The sequence below is a fragment of the Anomaloglossus baeobatrachus genome, chromosome 5 (genome assembly GCF_048569485.1).
Source record: "Anomaloglossus baeobatrachus isolate aAnoBae1 chromosome 5, aAnoBae1.hap1, whole genome shotgun sequence".
Taxonomy (NCBI): Eukaryota; Metazoa; Chordata; class Amphibia; order Anura; family Aromobatidae; genus Anomaloglossus; species Anomaloglossus baeobatrachus.
In genome coordinates, this window is record NC_134357.1 from 295,600,181 (window position 1) to 295,620,436 (window position 20,256).

Sequence of the window (20,256 nt, forward strand, 5' to 3'; positions counted from 1 at the left end):
CTTACCTGTCTTCACCGGCCTGATCACATCTGCGTCCATCGCTGGGTCCTTCCTGGGCATTCTGCTGATCTGCCTGCTGCTCCTGTAAAGCTGTCCATCTCTCTGCCATCTGTTCCTCTGCAGCTCTTCTGGTCAGTGATCCTCCTGCTAGTCCTCTGGGTACTGTTAGTGTAACTTTTTTTTTTTTTCCGTATCCCCTGTCCATTTTTACACCTCATCTGTTCCGTGCGTCCTGCCAAGCGCTGATCAGGGATGCAGATAACGGATCGGCATCCCTGCTCAATTTTTGGCATGACTTTTTTCCGTATTTGCGACGCTTTTTGTATCGCATCCGTCCGTGCATCCCGCCAAGCGCTGATCAGGGATGCAAATAACGGATCGGCATCCCTGCTCAATTTTTGGCGTGACTTTTTTTTCCGTATCCCCGACGCTTTTTGTATCGCATCCGTCCGTGCGTCCCGCCAAGCGCTGATCAGGATGCACATAACGGATCGGCATCTATGGTCAATTTTTGGCGTGACTTTTTTCCGTATTCACGACGCTTTTTGTATCGCATCCGTCCGTGCGTCCCGCCGAGCGCTGATCAGGGATGCAGATAACGGATCTGCATCCGTGGTCAGTTTTTGGCGTGACTTTTTTCCGTATTCACGACGCTTTTTGTATCACATCCGTCCGTGCGTCCCGCCGAGCGCTGATTAGGGATGCAGATAACGGATCGGCATCCCTGCTCAATTTTGGCGTGACTTTTTTCCGTATTTGCGACGCTTTTTGTATCGCATCCGTCCGTGCATCCCGCCAAGCGCTGATCAGGGATGCACATAACGTATCTGCATCCATGGTCAATTTTTGGCGTGACTTTTTTTTTTACGTATCCCCACGCTTTTTTTTATCGCATCCGACCGTGCGTCCTGCAGCGGCCGATCAGTGCACTGCGTCTGTGCGTTTGAAAAGTCAAATGGTGCCCTTCTCTTCTGTGCCCCGCCATGCGCTCAAACAATTACTTTCCACCACATATGAGGTATCTGCGTACTCAGGAGAAATTGCACAATACGTTTTATGGTGCATTTTTTCCTGTTACCCTTGTGAAAAAAAAAGCTACCTAGTTGAAGCAACCGTTTTGTGGTAAAAAAAATTTTTTTTCTTTTCACGGCTCAACGCTATAAACTTCTGTGAAGCCCCCAGGTGTTCAAAGTGCTCACCAAACATCTAGAACAATTATTTGAGGGCTCTAGTTTCCAAAATGGTGTCACTTGTGGGGATCTCCACTGTTTAGGCACCATAGGGGGTCTCCAAACGTGACATGGCGTCCGCTAATGATTCCAACCAATTTTGCTGTCAAATGGCGCTCCTTCTCTTCTGAGCCCCGCCATGCGCCCAAACAATTACTTTCCACCACATATGAGGTATCTGCGTACTCAGGAGAAAATGCACAATACATTTTATGGTGCATTTTTTCCTGATAGCCTTGTGAAAAAAAGCTACCTAGTTGAAGCAACCGTTTTGTGGTAAAAATTTTTTTTTTCTTTTCACGGCTCAACGCTATAAACTTCTGTGAAGCCCCCAGGTGTTCAAAGTGCTCACCAAACATCTAGAACAATTATTTGAGGGCTCTAGTTTCCAAAATGGGGTCACTTGTGGGGGAGGTCCATTGGTTAGGCACCTCAGGGGGTCTTCAAACCCGACATGGCGTCCGCTAATGAGTGCAGCTAATTTTGCGTTCAAAAATTCAAATGGCGCTCCTTCCCTTCCGAGCTCTGCCGTGCGCCCAAACAATTGATTTTTACCACATATGGGGTATCAGCGTACTCAGGAGAACATGCACAATAAATTGTATTGTGTACTTTCTCTTTTCTCCCTTGTAAAAATGAAAATTTTATGGCTAAAGTAACATTTTTTGTGTTAAAAAGTAAAATTTTCATTTTTTCCTTCCACATTGCTTTGGTTCCTGTGAAGCACCTAAAGGGTTAATAAACTTATTGGATGTGGTTTTGAGCAGTGTGAGGGGTGTAGTTTTTAGAATGGGGTCACTTTTGGGTATTTTCTGTCACCTAGGCCTCTCAAAGTCACATCAAATGTGATGTGGTCCCTAAAAAAAATTATTTTGTAAATTTTGTTGGAAAAATGAGAATTTGCTGATGACCTTTGACCCCTTCTAACTTCCTAACGGAAAAAAAATTTGTTTCGAAAATTGCGCTGATGTAAAGTACACAAGTGGGAAATGTTATTTAGTAACTATTTTGTGTGACAGATCTCTCAGATTTATGGGCATAAATTTTCAAAGTTTGAAAATTGCGAAATTTTCAAAATTTTCGCCAAATTTCCTAAATTTTCACAAATAAACGCAAAAAATATCGGCCTAAATTTACCAATGACATGAAGTACAATATGTCACGAAAAAACACTCAGAATCGCCAGGATCCGTTGAAGTATTCCAGAGTTATAACCTGTCAAAGTGACACTGGTCAGAATTGCAAAAAATGGCCCGGTCATTAGGGTGTTTTAGTGGCCGGGGGTGAAGGGGTTAAAGGAAAATATAACATCCACATACCGTGGGCTTCCAGTCCAATTAAGTGTCCATAGTGGATTCTCCACACTCTGGCTCCAGCCAGCGAACACAAGTCACTGTGGTTGCTTCCTGCAGCCTCCAGCCCTCTCCAGCCAGGCTGCAGTATTTTTCCCCAGTCATCACCGGGACTGATTTCCAGGAGTCTCTCTTCAGTCTTCACACAGACTGAGATCTCCAGCACACATCCTCCATGTGCAGCACTCTCAGGCTTCCCCCTGTTTCTAAAACTAACAGTCTCTTAAAACCCAACCGGATACACCCACAGGTGGAGGTATGTGATTCTCCAGCTCTGTCCATCACACTGGTCACAGTTTAAAGGGAACCTAACCCTTAATTGCAACCCAAGTTCTGTGGAACTACAAGTCCCACCGTCACACCTTCAGTTCAATATCACAGGGGGGATCCTTCTCCACTGCGACCATCCACAACATTGGTGGTCGCTACCTCACAATATGTATCAGCGATATATATTCCTTGAGTGTAGTAAAATACTTTCTGATGGCTATAAGTAAAGAAGCCCTTATGTGGTTATATCGATGTTAAAATAAAAGTTATTGTTCTTGGAAGAAGGGGAGGAAAAAAATGCAAAGATGAAAATAGAATGTATGGTTTAAAGGGAACCTGTCACGTTGAAAAATGCTCTTAACCTGCAGATATGGGGATAGTCCAAGTTGATAGCATTCTGAACCTGCCCGGCGCCTGCATATTGAACCGTGCTGCTGGGAGGAAATAAACTTTATTCCTCCCAGCAGCGTTCCAATTTTAGTCATGGGGGCGGCGCCGGCATGGGTTCAGTCACCGCTCTGTGTGTGGAGAGCGGTAAGGGTAACCTTGTTCCCCCACCCCACTGATTGTCAGCTGTTTCTAATGCAGCTGCCAACCAATATGGAGGGTGCTGTTATAGCCACTGCTCTCGATACACAGAGTGGTGACCAGACCCGTGCATGCACCGCTCCGTGATTCAAACCGGAACCCTACGAGGAGGATTAAAGTTCTTTTTCTCCAGGGAGCGGGGTTTAATGTGCAGGCGCCAGGTAGATTCCGAATGCTATTAAACTGCAGATTAACCCCATGTCTGCAGGTTAATAGCATATTCCATGTGACAGCTTCGCTTTAAAATACCTAAATGCAGCCTAGTGTGATCACATCATGATTTTTCATGGTTTGGGGTTTTTTTTTAACATTTTCAGTTCAGTTATTCCTACCACCTTTTTGTATTTAGATTCTATTGATGATGTCCTTGGAGATCTTCTTGGTGATGATGGTGAGTAAGACTGCTGAGAAACATATGGCTAGGGCTCCATGAGAGGACATGATTAGTTAGTGGTTACCTTTTAGTTATTAAACACTCTTCATTCCTTCCGTCATTCATTTTCATACCCCCTAATACAGAGTTTGCAGCTTGATCAAAGGTTTGACTTTTCTCCCTCCTCAGTGTTGTAGGCTCAATATGAGGTCAGGTTTAATCCAGGGAGCTGCTGCCATCATTCGCTTATACATCAGCACAGCTTTTATCCTGCACTCATTATCTCTTCATATGGTTTCACTCTTATCTATAACCTGCTTTCTCTGCCCTCCCTAAAACAGTGCATGTGTCGCTGGCGGGGAAGGACGCCGCTGCGCTCGCTAACGCTCGGGTCCGGCACTGCTGCGGTGGTGGCTCGAGCGGTGGGCCGGATCCGGGGACTCGAGCGGCGCTCCTCGCCCGTGAGTGAAAGGGGGTAGTTTGGTTTGGGGATCTGGTCCGTGACGCCACCCACGGGTTGTGGTGAGGTTGGGCACCACCGCTGCTGGTGACGGGGATCCCGGGAGCGATGGCAGGGAGCAGCTGGGATGTTGTTTTTCCCCTCCGTGGGTAGGGGTTGGTGGTCCCGGGGCCCGGTGAGATGACTGGGAGGCAAGGTTGGATGGGTGCAGGGTCGCCTGGACTGCGCAGTGCGGTGCCGGATGGCACGGTTGTACTCACTCAGCCACAAAGGTACGCAAAGTCTCTGGTAAACCAAACGGCTGGATGGACGGGTCCCGCAGCCGGCTGCTGTAGTCTCTCCCGGACGGTTAGTGATGGCTGCCTTTCCCTGCACCTTTGTGTATGTTCGGTCCCGATGGATTCCCACCGGTAACCCGCTCCCCAGCGTATATATGTGCAGGAGGAGCCCTTTTGCCCGCAGGCTCTGGCCCTTGGAACTCTAGCTGTGGCGGTAGCTGTATTTCCTTTTGCTGGTCGGACGGTTGCCTTCAATCGGGTCTTGGCTGTTAGGAAACCCCTGGGGTTCCGGTCACTGACGGATTTGACCTCTAATGGCGACTCCAAGCCTGGTCGGGGTCCGCAGGCCCTGCCTGAGTGTGCTGGCTTCACTTCGCTCCCCGGTTCGGTACCGGCGGGCCACCGCCCGTCCCAGGTCCTACGGTTCCGCGTTGATCTGGCTCTCCTGCAGACGGCCACCACCGTCTGCCAACCTTGCTCTAAGTGCCCGGGCCACACACCCGGACACGGTCAGTTCGCTCCTCCACTTCCACTTCACTCCTCACACTCACCTAACTGTTCTCTCCTCTCAACTCAACTTACTTCCTTCTCCCGCCTCCAGGACTGTGAACTCGGTGGGTGGGGCCAACCTTCTGGCTCCTCCCCACCTGGTGTGGACATCAACCCCTGGAGGGAGGCAACAAGGATTTTGTGTCTGACTGATGTGCCTGTCTCTGGGTGTGAGTGTATGTTGCAGTACCTGTGACGACCTGGCTAGTCCAGGGCGCCACATTCCCCCTTGGTTAAATGCAGACCGTCCACGGGCTGCCCGTCCATCACCGGTTTTATTTTTCTTTTTAACTGTAAAAATATAAAACAAACATCAACAGTTTATGCAGTTTTAAATCTTCCCATATGGGAGGCAGGTCACTTGAACGTTGCAAAACACAGATATTTACATTTTTAATAACAACGGACGGACTGTTTCCGCTCTCTCACCCAAGCAACCTAGCCCTGATGCTGCCCCTAAAAAGTAGGCAGCACCCCTTGACCCCAGTTCAGATCCAGGCTGTCCCAGCGGGAACAGGTACAGTGCCTCGCACCCGGCTGTCACTTCAGGGGACCCCACGTCCATGGGGGACCCCTGACCCCCGGAGGATCGCCACCGGTTGCGGTAGTTGCGGGCCTGGGCCATCACTTTCCTCCAGGCCCATCCTCCAAATCAGCCTCTCCGGAGGCGGCAACGGAAACATGTCCCAACATATTTACAATCCCACAAGTTCGTGGGTGCCCTGCAAGTTCTCAGGCATGTCCATGAAGAGTTCCTCATGCAACGGTAGCAAAGGGTCCCTACGGGGACTAGTTGCCGGCAACGGCCGGGTCAATCACGGTGCCAATCAGGTTAAACTTCGGTTTGATTAGTCTTATCATTCATTTACTTGTAACCGTACTGATGGTCCCAACGGGGACAACGGTGCAACGGAGGGACCGCTGCCGCATCCTTTTTCTCCAAGCAGCAGTCTTAGGGCACAGCTGCCATGGCCGCCGCTCCTGGCCAGCCGGTGTGGGGGACGGGCCCAGCCGGAGTCCCTCCGTGCCGGCTATGACCGGTACCTCCAGTAGTGAGGGGACCCGCTGTGACGTGGCCTGCTCTGCCGCTTGGCAGCTACGTCCCCGCGGTGCCTCATCCGAGGCCGGGTGTCTGGAAGCGGTCAGCGTGGCTTGCGGTGCTGGCGTCGGATCGATGATTGCCTCTGTTGCAGCCGGGCGGACTGCCGGAGCCGTCATCATCTCCGTCGCGGCCAGGATGGAAGCCGGGACGGATGCCAGGGCGGTGGGAAAGGTAAGGCCCAGGGGCCGTAGGTCTGGGCCCTCTCCCACAGACGCTACGGGCTCCGTTACCGGTGACAGTGGTAATGGGTCGGTCGGGGCGGTGGCCGCAGGCATGGGCAGTAAGGGAGGTGGCGTAGTGGATGGCAGCAGACTGGGCCCTTCAGACGCAGCGGCCGTTCCCTCAGGGACATAGGGGCGTGGGTCGCTTACCGGCTCCTCGGAAACCACCTCCACTTCGCATGCCCACACGGTTGCAGCCAGGCCCTTCTTCTCCGACGTCCACTCCGCCATCATGGAGTGGACCGTGGCTTGGAGCTCCTGGCACATCTTGCTGCTGGGTCCAGGAACGTGTTCCGGCAGAGTCCTGGCGTCCCTGCACTTCTGCGGCGCTAATTACATGCGGCCGCTAAGCACTGCCGCTCCTGTGGCCAGCACTCCTCCGCCAGACACGGACATCTTCTCTCCGTCAGGCACAGACATCTTGTTACCGCCCCCCCCCTTGGTCTCTTCTCAGCACCTCCTCTTCAGGGGCGGGGCTTCGGCTTTCGCTCCTCCACTGCTCGAGAAGATGCTTGAGCGGGAAAATCTTCGCGCCCAAGATGGCGAATTCTGAAATTTTTCGGCCGGACACCGCCGGCGGGGCACAAGGCGCACTTCTACCAGCCGGCAGAACGGTAAGATCCTGTTCGTGACGCCAAGTTGTCGCGGGCGGGGAAGGACGCCGCTGCGCTCGCTAACGCTCGGGTCCGGCGCTGCTGCGGTGGTGGCTCGGTGGCTCGAGCGGTGGGCCGGATCCGGGGACTCGAGCGGCGCTCCTCGCCCGTGAGTGAAAGGGGGTAGTTTGGTTTGGGGATTTGGTCCGTGACGTCGCCCACGGGTTGTGGTGAGGTTGGGCACCACCGCTGCTGGTGACGGGGATCCCGGGAGCGATGGCAGGGAGCAGCTGGGATGTTGTTTTCCCCCTCCGTGGGTAGGGGTTGGTGGTCCCGGGGCCCGGTGAGATGGCGGGGAGGCAGGGTTGGATGGATGCAGGGTCGCCTGGACTGCGCAGCGCGGTGCCGGATGGCACGGTTGTACTCACTCAGCCACAAAGGTACGCAAAGTCTCTGGTAAACCAAACGGCTGGATGGACGGGTCCCGCAGCCGGCTGCTGTAGTCTCTCCCGGACGGTTAGTGATGGCTGCCTTTCCCTGCACTTTTGTGTATGCTCGGTCCCGATGGATTCCCACCGGTAACCCGCTCCCCAGCGTATATATGTGCAGGAGGAGCCCTTTTGCCCGCAGGCTCTGGCCCTTGGAACTCTAGCTGTGGCGGTAGTTGTATTTCCTTTTGCTGGTCGGACGGTTGCCTTCAATCGGGTCTTGGCTGTTAGGAAACCCCTGGGGTTCCGGTCACTGACGGATTTGACCTCTAATGGCGACTCCAAGCCTGGTCGGGGTCCGCAGGCCCTGCCTGAGTGTGCTGGCTTCACTTCGCTCCCCGGTTCGGTACCGGCGGGCCACCGCCTGTCCCCGGTCCTACGGTTCCGCGTTGATCTGCCTCTCCTGCAGACGGCCACCACCGTTTGCCAACCTTGCTCTAAGTGCCCGGGCCACACACCCGGACACGGTCAGTTCGCTCCTCCACTTCCACTTCACTCCTCACACTCTCCTAACTGTTCTCTCCTCTCAACTCAACTGACTTCCTTCTCCCGCCTCCAGGACTGTGAACTCCTCGGTGGGTGGGACCAACCGCCTGGCTCCACCCCACCTGGTGTGGACATCAGCCCCTGGAGGGAGGCAACAAGGATTTTGTGTCTGGCTAATGTGCCTGTCTCGGGGTGGGGGTGTGTGTTGCAGTATCTGTGACGACGTAGCTAGTCCAGGGCGCCACACATGCTTTCTCCCCTCTTGAAGCTATGGAGATCTCTTTACAACCCTCTCTTAACTTCTATCTAGTTTCACACATCCATGTTTCATGGCCCGAGTGCAATGTGCACAGACCAGCCACTGGTTTCTTCCCCTGAGCTCTAAAGCCTTTGTGACAATCACGAAAATTCCAACAGGGTTGTGTGACTTTTCTCTCCATAGGGTCACATTGACACATATAGGTCACATGCTAGTGGCATTAAAGGGGTTGTCTACTACTCGGGTAACCCAGTCTCAATGCCTATGTTTACCCTTGGTAAATTAATACCATTTATACTCCGTTCCAGCATTATCGGCATTCACTCTCCTGGGCCTCATGTGGTATAAAGTAACTGCCAATACCACTGGAACGGCATCAGAGGTGAGTATGTGTTATTTTACCAGGGCAAACATGGTGATTTGATCAGTGGTTATCCAAGTAGTCGACAACCTCTTTTAATACTAGGATTTTAGCGTGGCTCACAGGCGGCCAAATTAATAAGATCTTACAACAGATACCCAATATTACAATATGCCATGCATTCTTATTGAGGGGTTGTTTGATTTAAATAAAAATGAGTGCGTTAATTTTTAGGTTTTTAATTTAGGAATCGCATCCTATGACCTACATTACAGAGCAGCTAAAAGAGTGAAGTCTTATGTAGGATGAAAGCCCATCGATTTTAATATCTAATCCCAAGTAAAGAACCAAGTCCAATTTCCCCCCACCCCCCCCCATGATGTACAAAAGGCTATTGAAGTAGTTAACGCTATTTATATGTACACTTTCAGATCCGTCTCCACCAAGGCCACAAAAAGCGCCATCTTTGACCTCTACCAACAGAAATCGGTCCAGTGTTTTATCCAGCACCGCCAAAAAGTGAGTACACCCGACAGTTCTGACCATGACGTGGCAGTGGGCTTATATACTTTGATCAAAATGTTAACTGAGATCCTCATGTTCATTTTTCTAATATTTTGCTTGGCTGGAGTAGATCAATATACAGTATAACATTAGACCATGGCTTTTTTTTATCTATAGTTATGGAACACTTAATAAACTTTCTTGTGAAGACCTTGAAAATGAACTTCTATTGGGTCCATGTTGTATATTTTTTTAGAACTCTTTACACCCTTCATAATTCTGTGTCCTTCACCTATTTTACAAATAGGCCAAGTGCGCTTCGAAGCTGGGCATGTTGGCGTAGTTTCTAGACGTCTCAGGGGCATCTAAGGGACGGCTAAGCTCAGATCAAGTGGGTCTACACATTTATTTTATTAGAAAGAGGAGGATTAATGGCTACTAGACCCTTCTGATAAGTACTTGTCTGCAGGTAACTCCCCCTTGAAAGCAGATGTCTAGACACAAATGGTAATGGTGCGCTCATTAGGGTTAGGGTATCGTATAATACATTATAAGGACACCGTAATGTATAAAATATCTTCTCGTTTCTAAATCCGTTTTCTGTTCTTTCAATCAGGTCACTATTTGATGATGACTTCTACAATCAGCTTGCCAAAGAAGCGGAAGAGGTAATGGTTGTTTGTGGACTAAAGGGTACATTACACGCTGTGACATCGCTATCGATATATCGTCGGGGTCACAGTGGTTGTGACGCACATCCGGCGTCATTGGCGACATCACAGCGTGTGACAACTAGGAGCGACGAGCAACGATCGGAAAAACGGCAAAAATCGTTGATCGTTGCCACGTCGCTCCTTTTCCAAATGCTGTTGCTGTTACATGCCGCTGGTTGTTCCTCGTTTCTGCGGCATCACACATCGCTGTGTGTGACACCGCAGGAACGACGACCATCTCCTTACCTGCGTCCTCCGGCAATGAGGAATGAAGGAGGTGGGCGGCCTGTTCCGGCCTCTCATCTCTGCCCCTCCTCTGCTATTGGGCGGTTGCTTAGTGACGTTGCTATGACGCCGAACGCGCCTCCCCCTTGAAGGAGGGCTTGTTCGGCGGTCACAGCGACATCGCTGAGCAGGTATGTGCGTGTGACGCTGACGTAGCGATAATGTTCGCTACGGCACCGATCACCGCATGTCGCACATACGATGGGGGCGGGTGCTATCACGCACAACATTGCTAGCGATTGCTAGCGATGTCGCAGCGAGTAAAGCACCCTTAACTCCAGTGGATAGTTTATAGTTCTCAATGCCTCTTTAAGATCTTGGAAGTAACAAACACCCAACTGAAGTAATGAATGACTATATATTCTTGACTGAAAATGAAATGGAATTGAAGAATGATCTGAAACTTTTTCACAGCACTGTACCATAAAGGCTGCCTGTCGCTTTCCTGACTTGTCTGGAAATTTTAGTAAATCCTTGTAGTATTTATAATGTAACAATTTGGAAGCATTTTTTCTTAGGTAGCCATAACCCTGTCCTCTGCTTTCTTTTTGTCCTTTTCTTGAGTCATTAGATTCCTTTTTGTGTGTTTTTTGTTTTGTTTTTTTTTGTATGTGTCCCTAGTTCCTATCCCTTATTTATTTGTACTTTATTTCCCATTGCTTTGTTTGACCAGCCAGCCTAGCAATAAAAGCTTAAATGTCAAGGAGCTAGAACGCACTGATGAATTCTCATGGTGAATGTACCATTATGTTGTTTCATAGTGCTCCATGATGATGAATGTCAGATATTTATATTTCTTCTATGTCATCTCTATACAGGAGTCTGATGTCTCTGAAGGTGACGCACAAGCTTTGCTTGAAAACTTGAAGGTAAATGCCCTTTCTTTTATGATGGTTCATAATAAAACCTATTATCTAAACAGCATAAAAAAAGTAATTTACCAATATTTTGTGTCTTTTTTTTTTTTGGGTTTTTAATAAAATATAATTCCTTTATTCCAACATTCAGTAATTCTGAAGGTCTTTTTTCTTTCTTTTTTTTTTTTTTTAAAGCATAGAACAGCAATCTGACATTTTCTGCTAGCTTGTTTTGCGTTATAAGATGAGCTTTTGGATGATTTACTACCTTTTAGGCCCCCTTCACACGTCCGTGAAACACGTGCGTGTTTGTTCCGTTTCCGTATATACCGGAGACACGGACAAACATGCACCAATGTTAATCTATGATTGTGGTCACACGTGCGTTATTTCATTATGTCCGTGTGTGCGTGTCCGTGATCCGTATGTGTTTGCGTTTTGCACGGATGCATGTCCGTTATCTGCACGGAGCACGCACACGTGGACACAATGAAAGTCTATGGGTATGTGCACACACATTAGTAAACACGTATGCATCTACCTATAGTCCGTGTCCGTTTGGTGTTTTTATTTCTAGTGATGTCGGCCATTCTTTCTATTTCTGTGTATGTCGGTCAATCTCCCTGAGTCCCTCGGTCGGTCTCTGTCTGTCTGTCTGTCCCTCTCTCACAGTCTGTCGGTTAGTTTCCCCCCCTCTCTCATACTTACCGTTCCCCGATCACCGGCGCTGCACGGCATTCACACTGCTGCGGCGGCTTTTACTATTTTGAAAAAGCCGGCCGCTCATTAAACAATCTCGTATTCTTTGCTTTCCCCGCCCACCGGTGCCTATGATTGGTTGCAGTGAGACACGCCCCCACGCTGTGACAGGTGTCTCACTGCACCCAATCACAGCACCCGGTGGGTGTGTCTATACTGTGCAGTAAAATAAATAAATAAATAATTAAAAAAAACGGCGTGCGGTGTCCCCCATACATTAGATGCGACAGTTCTGGGACTGTACCCGACTCTTCCCGATTTGCCCTGGTGCTTTGGCAAATCGGGGTAATAAGGAGTTAATGGCAGCCCATAGCTGCCACTAAATCCTAGATTAATCATGTCAGGCGTCTCCCCGAGATTCCTTTCATGATTAATCTGTAAATTGCAGTAAATAAACACACACACCAGAAAAATTCCTTTATTAGAAATAAAAAACACAAACATATACCCTGGTTCAACAATTTAATAAGCTCGAAAAAGCCCTCCATGTCCGGCGTAATCCAGGATGGTCCAGCGTCGCTTCCAGCTGTGCTGCATGGAGGTGACCGGAGCTGCAGAAGACACAGCCGCTCCTGTCACCTCCACGCAGCAACTGAAGACAGCCGTGCGATCAGCTGAGCTGTCACTAAGGTTACCCGCTGTCACTGGATCCAGCGTTGACAGCGGGTAACCTCAGTGACAGCTCAGCTGATCGCGCGGCACTCTTCATTTGCCGCGTGGAGGTGACAGGAGCGGCGGTGTCTTCTGCAGCTCCGGTCACCTCCATGCAGCAGAGCTGGAAGCGACGCTGGACCATCCTGGATTACACCGGACATGGAGGGCTTTTTCGGGCTGATTAAATTGTTGAACCAGGGTATATGTTTGTGTTTTTTATTTCTAATAAAGGATTTTTTCTGGTGTGTGTGTTTATTTACTGTAATTTACAGATTAATCATGAAAGGAATCTCGGGGAGACGCCTGACATGATTAATCTAGGATTTAGTGGCAGCTATGGGCTGCCATTAACTCCTTATTACCCCGATTTGCCAAAGCACCAGGGCAAATCGGGAAGAGCCGGGTACAGTCCCAGAACTGTCGCATCTAATGTATGCGGCAATTCTGGGCGGCTGCTGCCTGATATTGTTAAGGTGGGGGGCTCCCCATAACGTGGAGCTCCCCATCCTGAGAATACCAGCCTTCAGCTGTATGGCTTTATCTGGCTGGTATTAATATTGGGGGGGACCGCACACCGGTTTTTTTTAATTATTTATTTATTTATTTTACTGCACAGTATAGACACGCCCACCGGCTGCTGTGATTGGGTGCAGTGAGACACCTGTCACTCAGCGTGGGGGCGTGTCTCACTGCAACCAATCATAGGCGCCGGTGGGCGGGGAAAGCAGGGAATACGAGATTGTTTAATGAGCGGCCGGCTTTTTCAAAATAGTAAAAGCCGCCGCAGCAGTGTGAATGCCGTACAGCGCTGCGCCGGTGATCAGGGATCGGTGAGTATGAGAGAGGGGGGGAAACTTCAGTCACTCAGGGGATTAGCGGTCACCGGTGAATCCTTCACAGGTGACCGCTAATCAGTACTCGACACAGACAGAGCCGCGGTATGAGGATGAAGTCGGGTGAAGTTCACCCGAGTTCATTCTCATCGCGCAACTCTGTCGGCTGTCAGCCGACATTTATAAACGACATTGTGCATCACACATACGTTCATTCCACACGCACACACGGACGTTCTACACACAATCACGGCTAGCATACGCAATTCACACTGATGCCACACGGACCATAAAAACGGACACAAAAACGGGACACGGACCCGAAAAACGGCCCGTAACACACGTGCGTGTTTTTCACGGACGTGTGAAGGGGGCCTTACACATATGTTTGATTCACTTCTTAAATTCATTAATCTAGAAAAAATCCAGGATATAACAGGCTTCATTGATGCCAGATGAAAAGAATTTTGCTATGTAATCTTCATACATTTTGTAGGTTTTAAATGGGAACTGTACTTTTAACAAAGTTTGTATAAATCAATAGTATAGATGGTTGTAAGAAACTTTGTAATATATCTTACCAGCTTCCTTCACCACTTATAAGACACTTCTTCTTCTTCTCCCTCCTGTGTGAAAGGAAGACAAGGATGACACAGGGACCTCTAAGCTGACCCTAAAGGCCCAGTCACACACAACGACTTACCAGCGATCCTGAAAACTATGCGACCTGATAGGGATCGCAAGTAAGTCGCTGGGAGGTCGCAGGTGAGATGTCACACAGTCAGATCTTACCAGCGATGCAGGAACAATACAGGTTGCAGTAGCGACCTGTATAACGAACTCAGCAGTCACTGTGACCCTGTCATACAGTGTCAAACACAGTGATTTGTCCTGCCCAGCAGGACATCGCCTTTGAAGAAAATGGCCTGGACCATTCTGCAACGACTAGAGATCTCACAGCAGGGGCCTGATCGCTAGTAGGTGTCACACATAACGAGATCGCTAACGGGATCGCTACTGCAACACGGAAACCGTGACTCAGCTGCGATCTCGCTAGCGATCTCGTTATGTGTGACGGTACCTTAAGACTGGGGACCCTGTGCCGTCCCTTATCCCGACGGTAGACTTGAAGGTAGTCAGGGTCGAGCCTCTAACATGGCCCTGTCTCCTATGCTGGCCATGATGACTCACACACACCAAAAACCTGCACTAGAGAATAGAGTACGTTCGGGTGTCCGTCTGCAGAAACGTATATGTGCAAAAAATGGCACAAAACAGAGCACACGCTAACGCAGTGCGCTCCATAACAGTGAATGGCCCTGTCGGGCGCATACGTCCGGAGCACGCTTTGGAGAGTGGGGGAGGGGCGGTCCGGACGGATGCCCCGACGGGACCTGTGGACGTAGGGAAAAATGCAATGTGAAAGGGGCCTTACAGATTTTTCTGAATTTTTATTCAGGGCTATATATCTTCTAGGGAGAATCACTCACAGGATGACGTTTCAGAGTATTTCTCTGGGATTCGCTTTCCTTCTCTTGGGGATCACTAGAGGAAGTTCAACAGGCTGTGTGAAGATGTGAAATGACAAGGAACCTCAGATCGTCAGATTCCATGAGTTTTTTGCGGGCAAACTATTTCAGCACTACTCAGAAATGATTATTATTGCTTTCCTTTCTGGGGAGCTTCCAAGATATTGATAGTTTTAAGATAGTAATAGTTGTAGCTCTTCCTAATCAGGGAAAAGACAAAGAAGTACCGAACTCATACCGTCCAATATTGCTACTATATTTGAATGTTAAAATTCTGGCAAAAATTCTAGCCACAATGCTGAGTAGAATTATCACCTTGATGGTCCACTCAGAACAGGCCGGTTTCATGCCCTAAAAATCAACATCCTTTAATTTGTATAGGTTGTTCTTAAATCTACAAGCTTCACAAGATGATCCTAGAAATAGGGCTGTTCTCCCTTTTGGATACCACCAAGGCCTTTAATAGTGTGGAGTGGGGGTGTATTTGGGTCGTATTAAAAAGATGTTACGGTTGCCGAGGAGCGGTGAATGTCCAGGAGTGGACCCACTGGGCCGTACACCGAACTCCCCTGAAGGAGCTAACCTTGAATTAACCCCTATATAGGGATTGTCAGGCGCAGCCCCAAGGGGCCTAAATGCACGACTGCCAGGACCAGTGGTCTCGGCTCTTACGGACGGGAGAGACTCTGAAGTCCAGTACAGATATGGTGGCTCGAAGATGGTGGAAGCTCAGGTGTCGCAGCACGGAGATAGTGGTAGCTCAGACGTGGTAGCACGGAAGTGGTGGTAGCAGATTCTAGAGACACAGATAGCGGGTACAGGTAACTGGTACTAGAACACAAGACTCAGGACTAAAAACAGTGACGGGTACAGGACCTGAGAACTAGTAATGCAGTATGGATAAGCAATGTTGCTCAGGCGCCTCCCCTAAGGGTAGGCAGTTTTAAATAGCTTCAAACTGATTGCTGACCTCAAAGATCACTTCGGGTAATGGGGCGCCGGCCTTTTAAGAAAGTGGCCACGCGCGCACCCTATGGGCACTCTCAGAAGGTGTGTGTGTGTGTGTGTGTGTGTATATACACATATATATAAACACAACAAAAAAGAGGAATTAAATCCTCCAAAAGCTAAGCAAATACTCACAGACTAATGGCAGAAGATGTAAACTGCCCAGACCTAAAAACTAATGCACTGCCAGGATGCAGCAAGACTTCCATTAAATGGAGATATCACAGGTGCAAAAAGAGTTTGATGGTAAAATTGCACACTTGTGGCTTGCATAGGCACTGTTCACACATAAAGGTTCACAGTATCTGGTAAGCAGCCTATTAGTTACACCTCATCACAATAGATGCAAGCGGGCTGCGCCAGTACTATATATGTGCACCATGCAGGGATAGTGACTATAGTATGCAAGGCCTAACTGTTTATATCTTCTGCCATTAGTCTGTGAGTATTTACACTCACAGAAGGCTTGCGTGTGGCCTGGAAGTAGGAGGAGGCCACGGCAGACCCCAGAGCAGGAGTGGGCCACATGAGACCGGCGGCCAGGTGAGGAGAGCGGCACCCTCGCTGCAGCCTGGGAGCAGGAGCATACGGGGGTGCCACGCTGGGTCCGGGCACTACACATGTGTTTTGGCTCTAACTTGATTAAGTTACTACCGTGTTTCCCCGATAGTAAGACACCCCCGATAGTAAGACGTAGTGGGGGTTTTGGGGGGGTCGGCTATTGTAAGACGTACCCCGAAAGTAAGACATAGTAAACGGAAAGCGTTATTTTTTTTTATTTTTTTCTTCTTTACAGTACCGGGCTGAGCGCCCTGACACGCCGGCGGCCGAGCGCTCAGCTGAGCGCCCTGACATGCCGTTGGCCGAGTGCTCAGCTGATAGCCGTCACATGCCGGCGGTCGGGCGCCCAGCTGAGCGCCCTGACACGCCAGCGGCCAAGCGCCCAGCTGAGCGCCCTGACACGCCGGCGGCCGAGCGATCAGCTGAGCGCCCTGACATGCCGGCGGCCGAGCGCCCAGTTCTTCTTTACAGTACCGGCCGAGCGCCCTGACACGCCAGCGGCCGAGCGCTCATCTGAGAGCCGTCACATGCCGGCGGTCGGGCACCCAGCTGAGCGCCCTGACACGCCGGCGGCCGAGCGCCCAGCTGAGCGCCCTGACATGCCGGCAGCCGAGCGCTCAGCTGAGCGCCCAGACATGCCGGCGGCCAAGCGCCCAGTTCTTCTTTACAGTACCGGCCGAGCGCCCAGCTGAGCGCCCTGACACGCCGGCGGCCGAGCGCTCAGCTGAGCGCCCTGACACGCCGGCGGCCGAGCGCTCAGCTGAGCGCCCTGACACGCCGGCGGCCGAGCACTCAGCTGAGCGCCCTGACACGCTGGCGGCCGAGCGCTCAGCTGAGCGCCCTGACACGCCGGCGGCCGAGCGCTCAGCTGAGCGCCCTGACACGCCGGCGGCCGAGCGCTCAGCTGAGAGCTGTCACATGCCGGCGGTCGGGCGCTCAGCCGAACGCTCGGCCACCGAGAAATGTTGCAGTAATGTTGTCCGTGGTCCATCAGGTCCACGGACAACATACAAAAACACGCAGCCTCAGTGCCCTCATGTGCAGCAATCGCGGCAAGTCCCCATAAGGTACATTGCATGGAGACTTGCTGCGATTGCTGTGGGATTTTTTTCCAATATAAGACATACCCTGAAAGTAAGACATAGTGAGACTTTTGGGGGTAAAAAGAATGTAAGACACTGTCTTACTTTCGGGGAAACACGGTATATAGGGCTCCAACCTCCAGGGTTGGGACTAAAGGGGGCTTTACACGCTACGACATCGCTAATGTGAACTCGTTGGGGTCACGGAACTGGTGACGCACATCCGGCCGCATTAGCGATGCCGTTGCGTGTGACACCGATGAGCGATTTTTGCATCGTTGCAAAAACGTGCAAAATCGCTCATCGGTGACATGGGGGTCCATTCTCAAAAATCGTTACTGCAGCAGTAACGAGGTTGTTCCTCGTTCCTGCAGCAGCACCCATCGCTCCGTGTGACTCCGCAGGAACGAGGAAGCTCTCCTTACCTGCCTCCCGGCCACAATACGGAAGGAAGGAGGTGGGCGGGATGTTCGTCCCGCTCAGCTCCGCCCCTCCGCTGCTATTGGGCGGCCGCTCAGTGACGTCGCTGTTACGCCGCACGGACCGCCCCCTTAGAAAGGAGGCGGTTTGCCGGTCACAGCGACTTCGCCGGGCAGGTAAGTATGTGTGACGGGTCTGGGCGCTGTTGTGCGGCACGGGCAGCGATTTGCCCGTGTCGCACAACAGATGGGGGTGGGTACCCACACTAGCGATATCGGGACCGATATCGCAGTGTGTAAAGCCCGCTTAAAGGAGATGTTTCTGACAGTTTTGAGCTCTTTAGAGATACAAGGCAGAGTTGCCCACTGCCACTATTTTTGGCTCTTGCAATAGAATCTTTAAGCTGTATTACTAGAAGGTATCCAGGGATAGAGGGTGGCTTTAAATCTGTCAGTAATGAGGAAAGAATTACCCTATATTCTGACGACCTGCTAATATTTAATAACACTAATATTTCCCTTCCAATTATAATGGAAATGATAGACCGATTTGGGTCCTTCCCTGGCATAACTATAAACTTGTCAAATCCATTTTATTTTCCTTTTTAAATAACAGGATTGGTTTTGGACAAGAGCTCAAATATGCCAGTAGTCCAGAAATGTAAATATCTAGGCATTTACATTACAAGAAAGACACAAGACTATATATCCTGAAATCTGAATTCTTTTGTGTTTTATGCTGAGAAAGGAAGTTGGTGCCTGGGGGAAACTACCTTTGTTTGCATTTGAGAGAACAAATCTTATTAAAATGTGCCTTATGCCATGCCTTATGCCAAAATGTGCCTTAGCAATCTGCTTTGAAAGAGTAAAGAAAAAATTACTGCTACTTAAAGGGAATCTGTCAGCAGGTTTTTGCTAAGTAAGCTGAAGATAGCATGCTGCAAGGGTTAACAGAAAATTCAGGGATGCCTGTCTTGTCAAGGTCCAATCTTTTGTTTATTTGCTATGTTTATTTAAGCAGCAGAACTTTTCTTAAGCTGGTGTCACACACAGCGACAACGACAACGACGTCGCTGCTACGTCACCATTTTCTGTGACGTTGCAGCGACGTCCCGTCGCTGTCGCTGTGTGTGACATCCAGCAACGACCTGGCCCCTGCTGTGAGGTCGCCGGTCGTTGCTGAATGTCCAGCTTCATTTTTTGGTCGTCACTCTCCCGCTGTGACACACACATCGCTGTGTGTGACAGCGAGAGAGCGACGAAATGAAGTGAGCAGGGAGCAGGAGCCGGCGTCTGGCAGCTGCGGTAAGCTGTAACCAGCGTAAACATCGGGTAACCAAGGGAAGACCTTTCCCTGGTTACCCGATATTTACCTTCGTTACCAGCCTCCGCTCTTGCTGCCAGTGCCGGCTCCTGCTCTGTGCACATGTGGCTGCAGTACACATCAGGTAATTAACCCGATGTATACTGTAGCAAGGAGAGCAAGGAGCCAGCGCTAAGCAGTGCGCGCGGCTTCCTGCTCTCTGCACTGTGACATGTAGCTGCAGCACACATCGGGTTAATTAGCCCGATGTGTACTGTACCTAGGAGAGCAAGGAGCCAGCGCTAAGCGTGGCTCCCTGCTCTCTGCACATGTAGCGACGTTATGATCGCTGCTTCTGCTGTGTTTGACAGCTAAGCAGCGATCATAACAGCGACTTACAAGGTCGCTGTTACGTCACCGAAAAGGGTGACGTAACAGCGACGTCGTTGTCGCTGTCGCTTAGTGTGAACCCAGCTTTAGACTACACATCCAAGTACACCCCCTCCTCTGATTGGCACCTCACTGTCAATGTACAATCTCTATTGAGAGCCTGGTGTGGACGGGGCAGCTATCTCAGCTCTAATAGCTAAATCTAAACGCTCTGATGAAGTCAGAATGGCTGCACCCAGTAATCTAAGTGATACATCGTTTGATTTAGGGTCTCTCTGCCTACATCATGCTGCTCTCAGATAAGTAGCAAATCCTGCTGACAGATTCCCTTTAAGGCTTCTTTCACACATCAGTTTTTTGCCATCAGGCACAATCTGGCAAAAACATGAAAAAATGGATCCGGTGTCTGTTTCCGCCGGATCCATTTTTCCCCCCATAGACTTTCATTAGCGCCGGATGGCCTTGCGTTTCATCCGGCAAAATTTACTTGTCCGGCGGCCGGATGAAACGTTGAAGTGAACGTTTTTGTGTCTGGCAAAAAAAAACGGATCGCGCCGTACGGCGTGTTTTATAATGGAAGCCTATGGACGTCGGATCTGGTGTAATGCGGCAAAAAACGGATCCGGCCGCCGGATCCGTTGTTTTGAACTGAGCATGCTCAGTATCACACCGGATCTTTCAAAAAACTGAAGGAACTGATGCAGAAAACTGATGCAACTGATCTATTTTTTTCGCCGGATCCGTCGCATC

At 50.0% G+C, this 20,256-nt stretch overlaps 1 protein-coding gene across 1 annotated transcript in view; it reads left to right on the forward strand.

The window, feature by feature from the left end:
* FBF1 (Fas binding factor 1) overlaps positions 1 to 20,256 on the forward strand; it is a 159,209-nt gene that overhangs the window by 22,953 nt on the left and 116,000 nt on the right. Inside the window, exons 3-6 of the mRNA XM_075349603.1 lie at positions 3,789 to 3,830; positions 9,041 to 9,128; positions 9,730 to 9,781; positions 10,930 to 10,980. Coding sequence (XP_075205718.1) covers positions 3,789 to 3,830; positions 9,041 to 9,128; positions 9,730 to 9,781; positions 10,930 to 10,980 — 233 coding nt within the window. The remainder of the gene's footprint in view (positions 1 to 3,788; positions 3,831 to 9,040; positions 9,129 to 9,729; positions 9,782 to 10,929; positions 10,981 to 20,256) is intronic.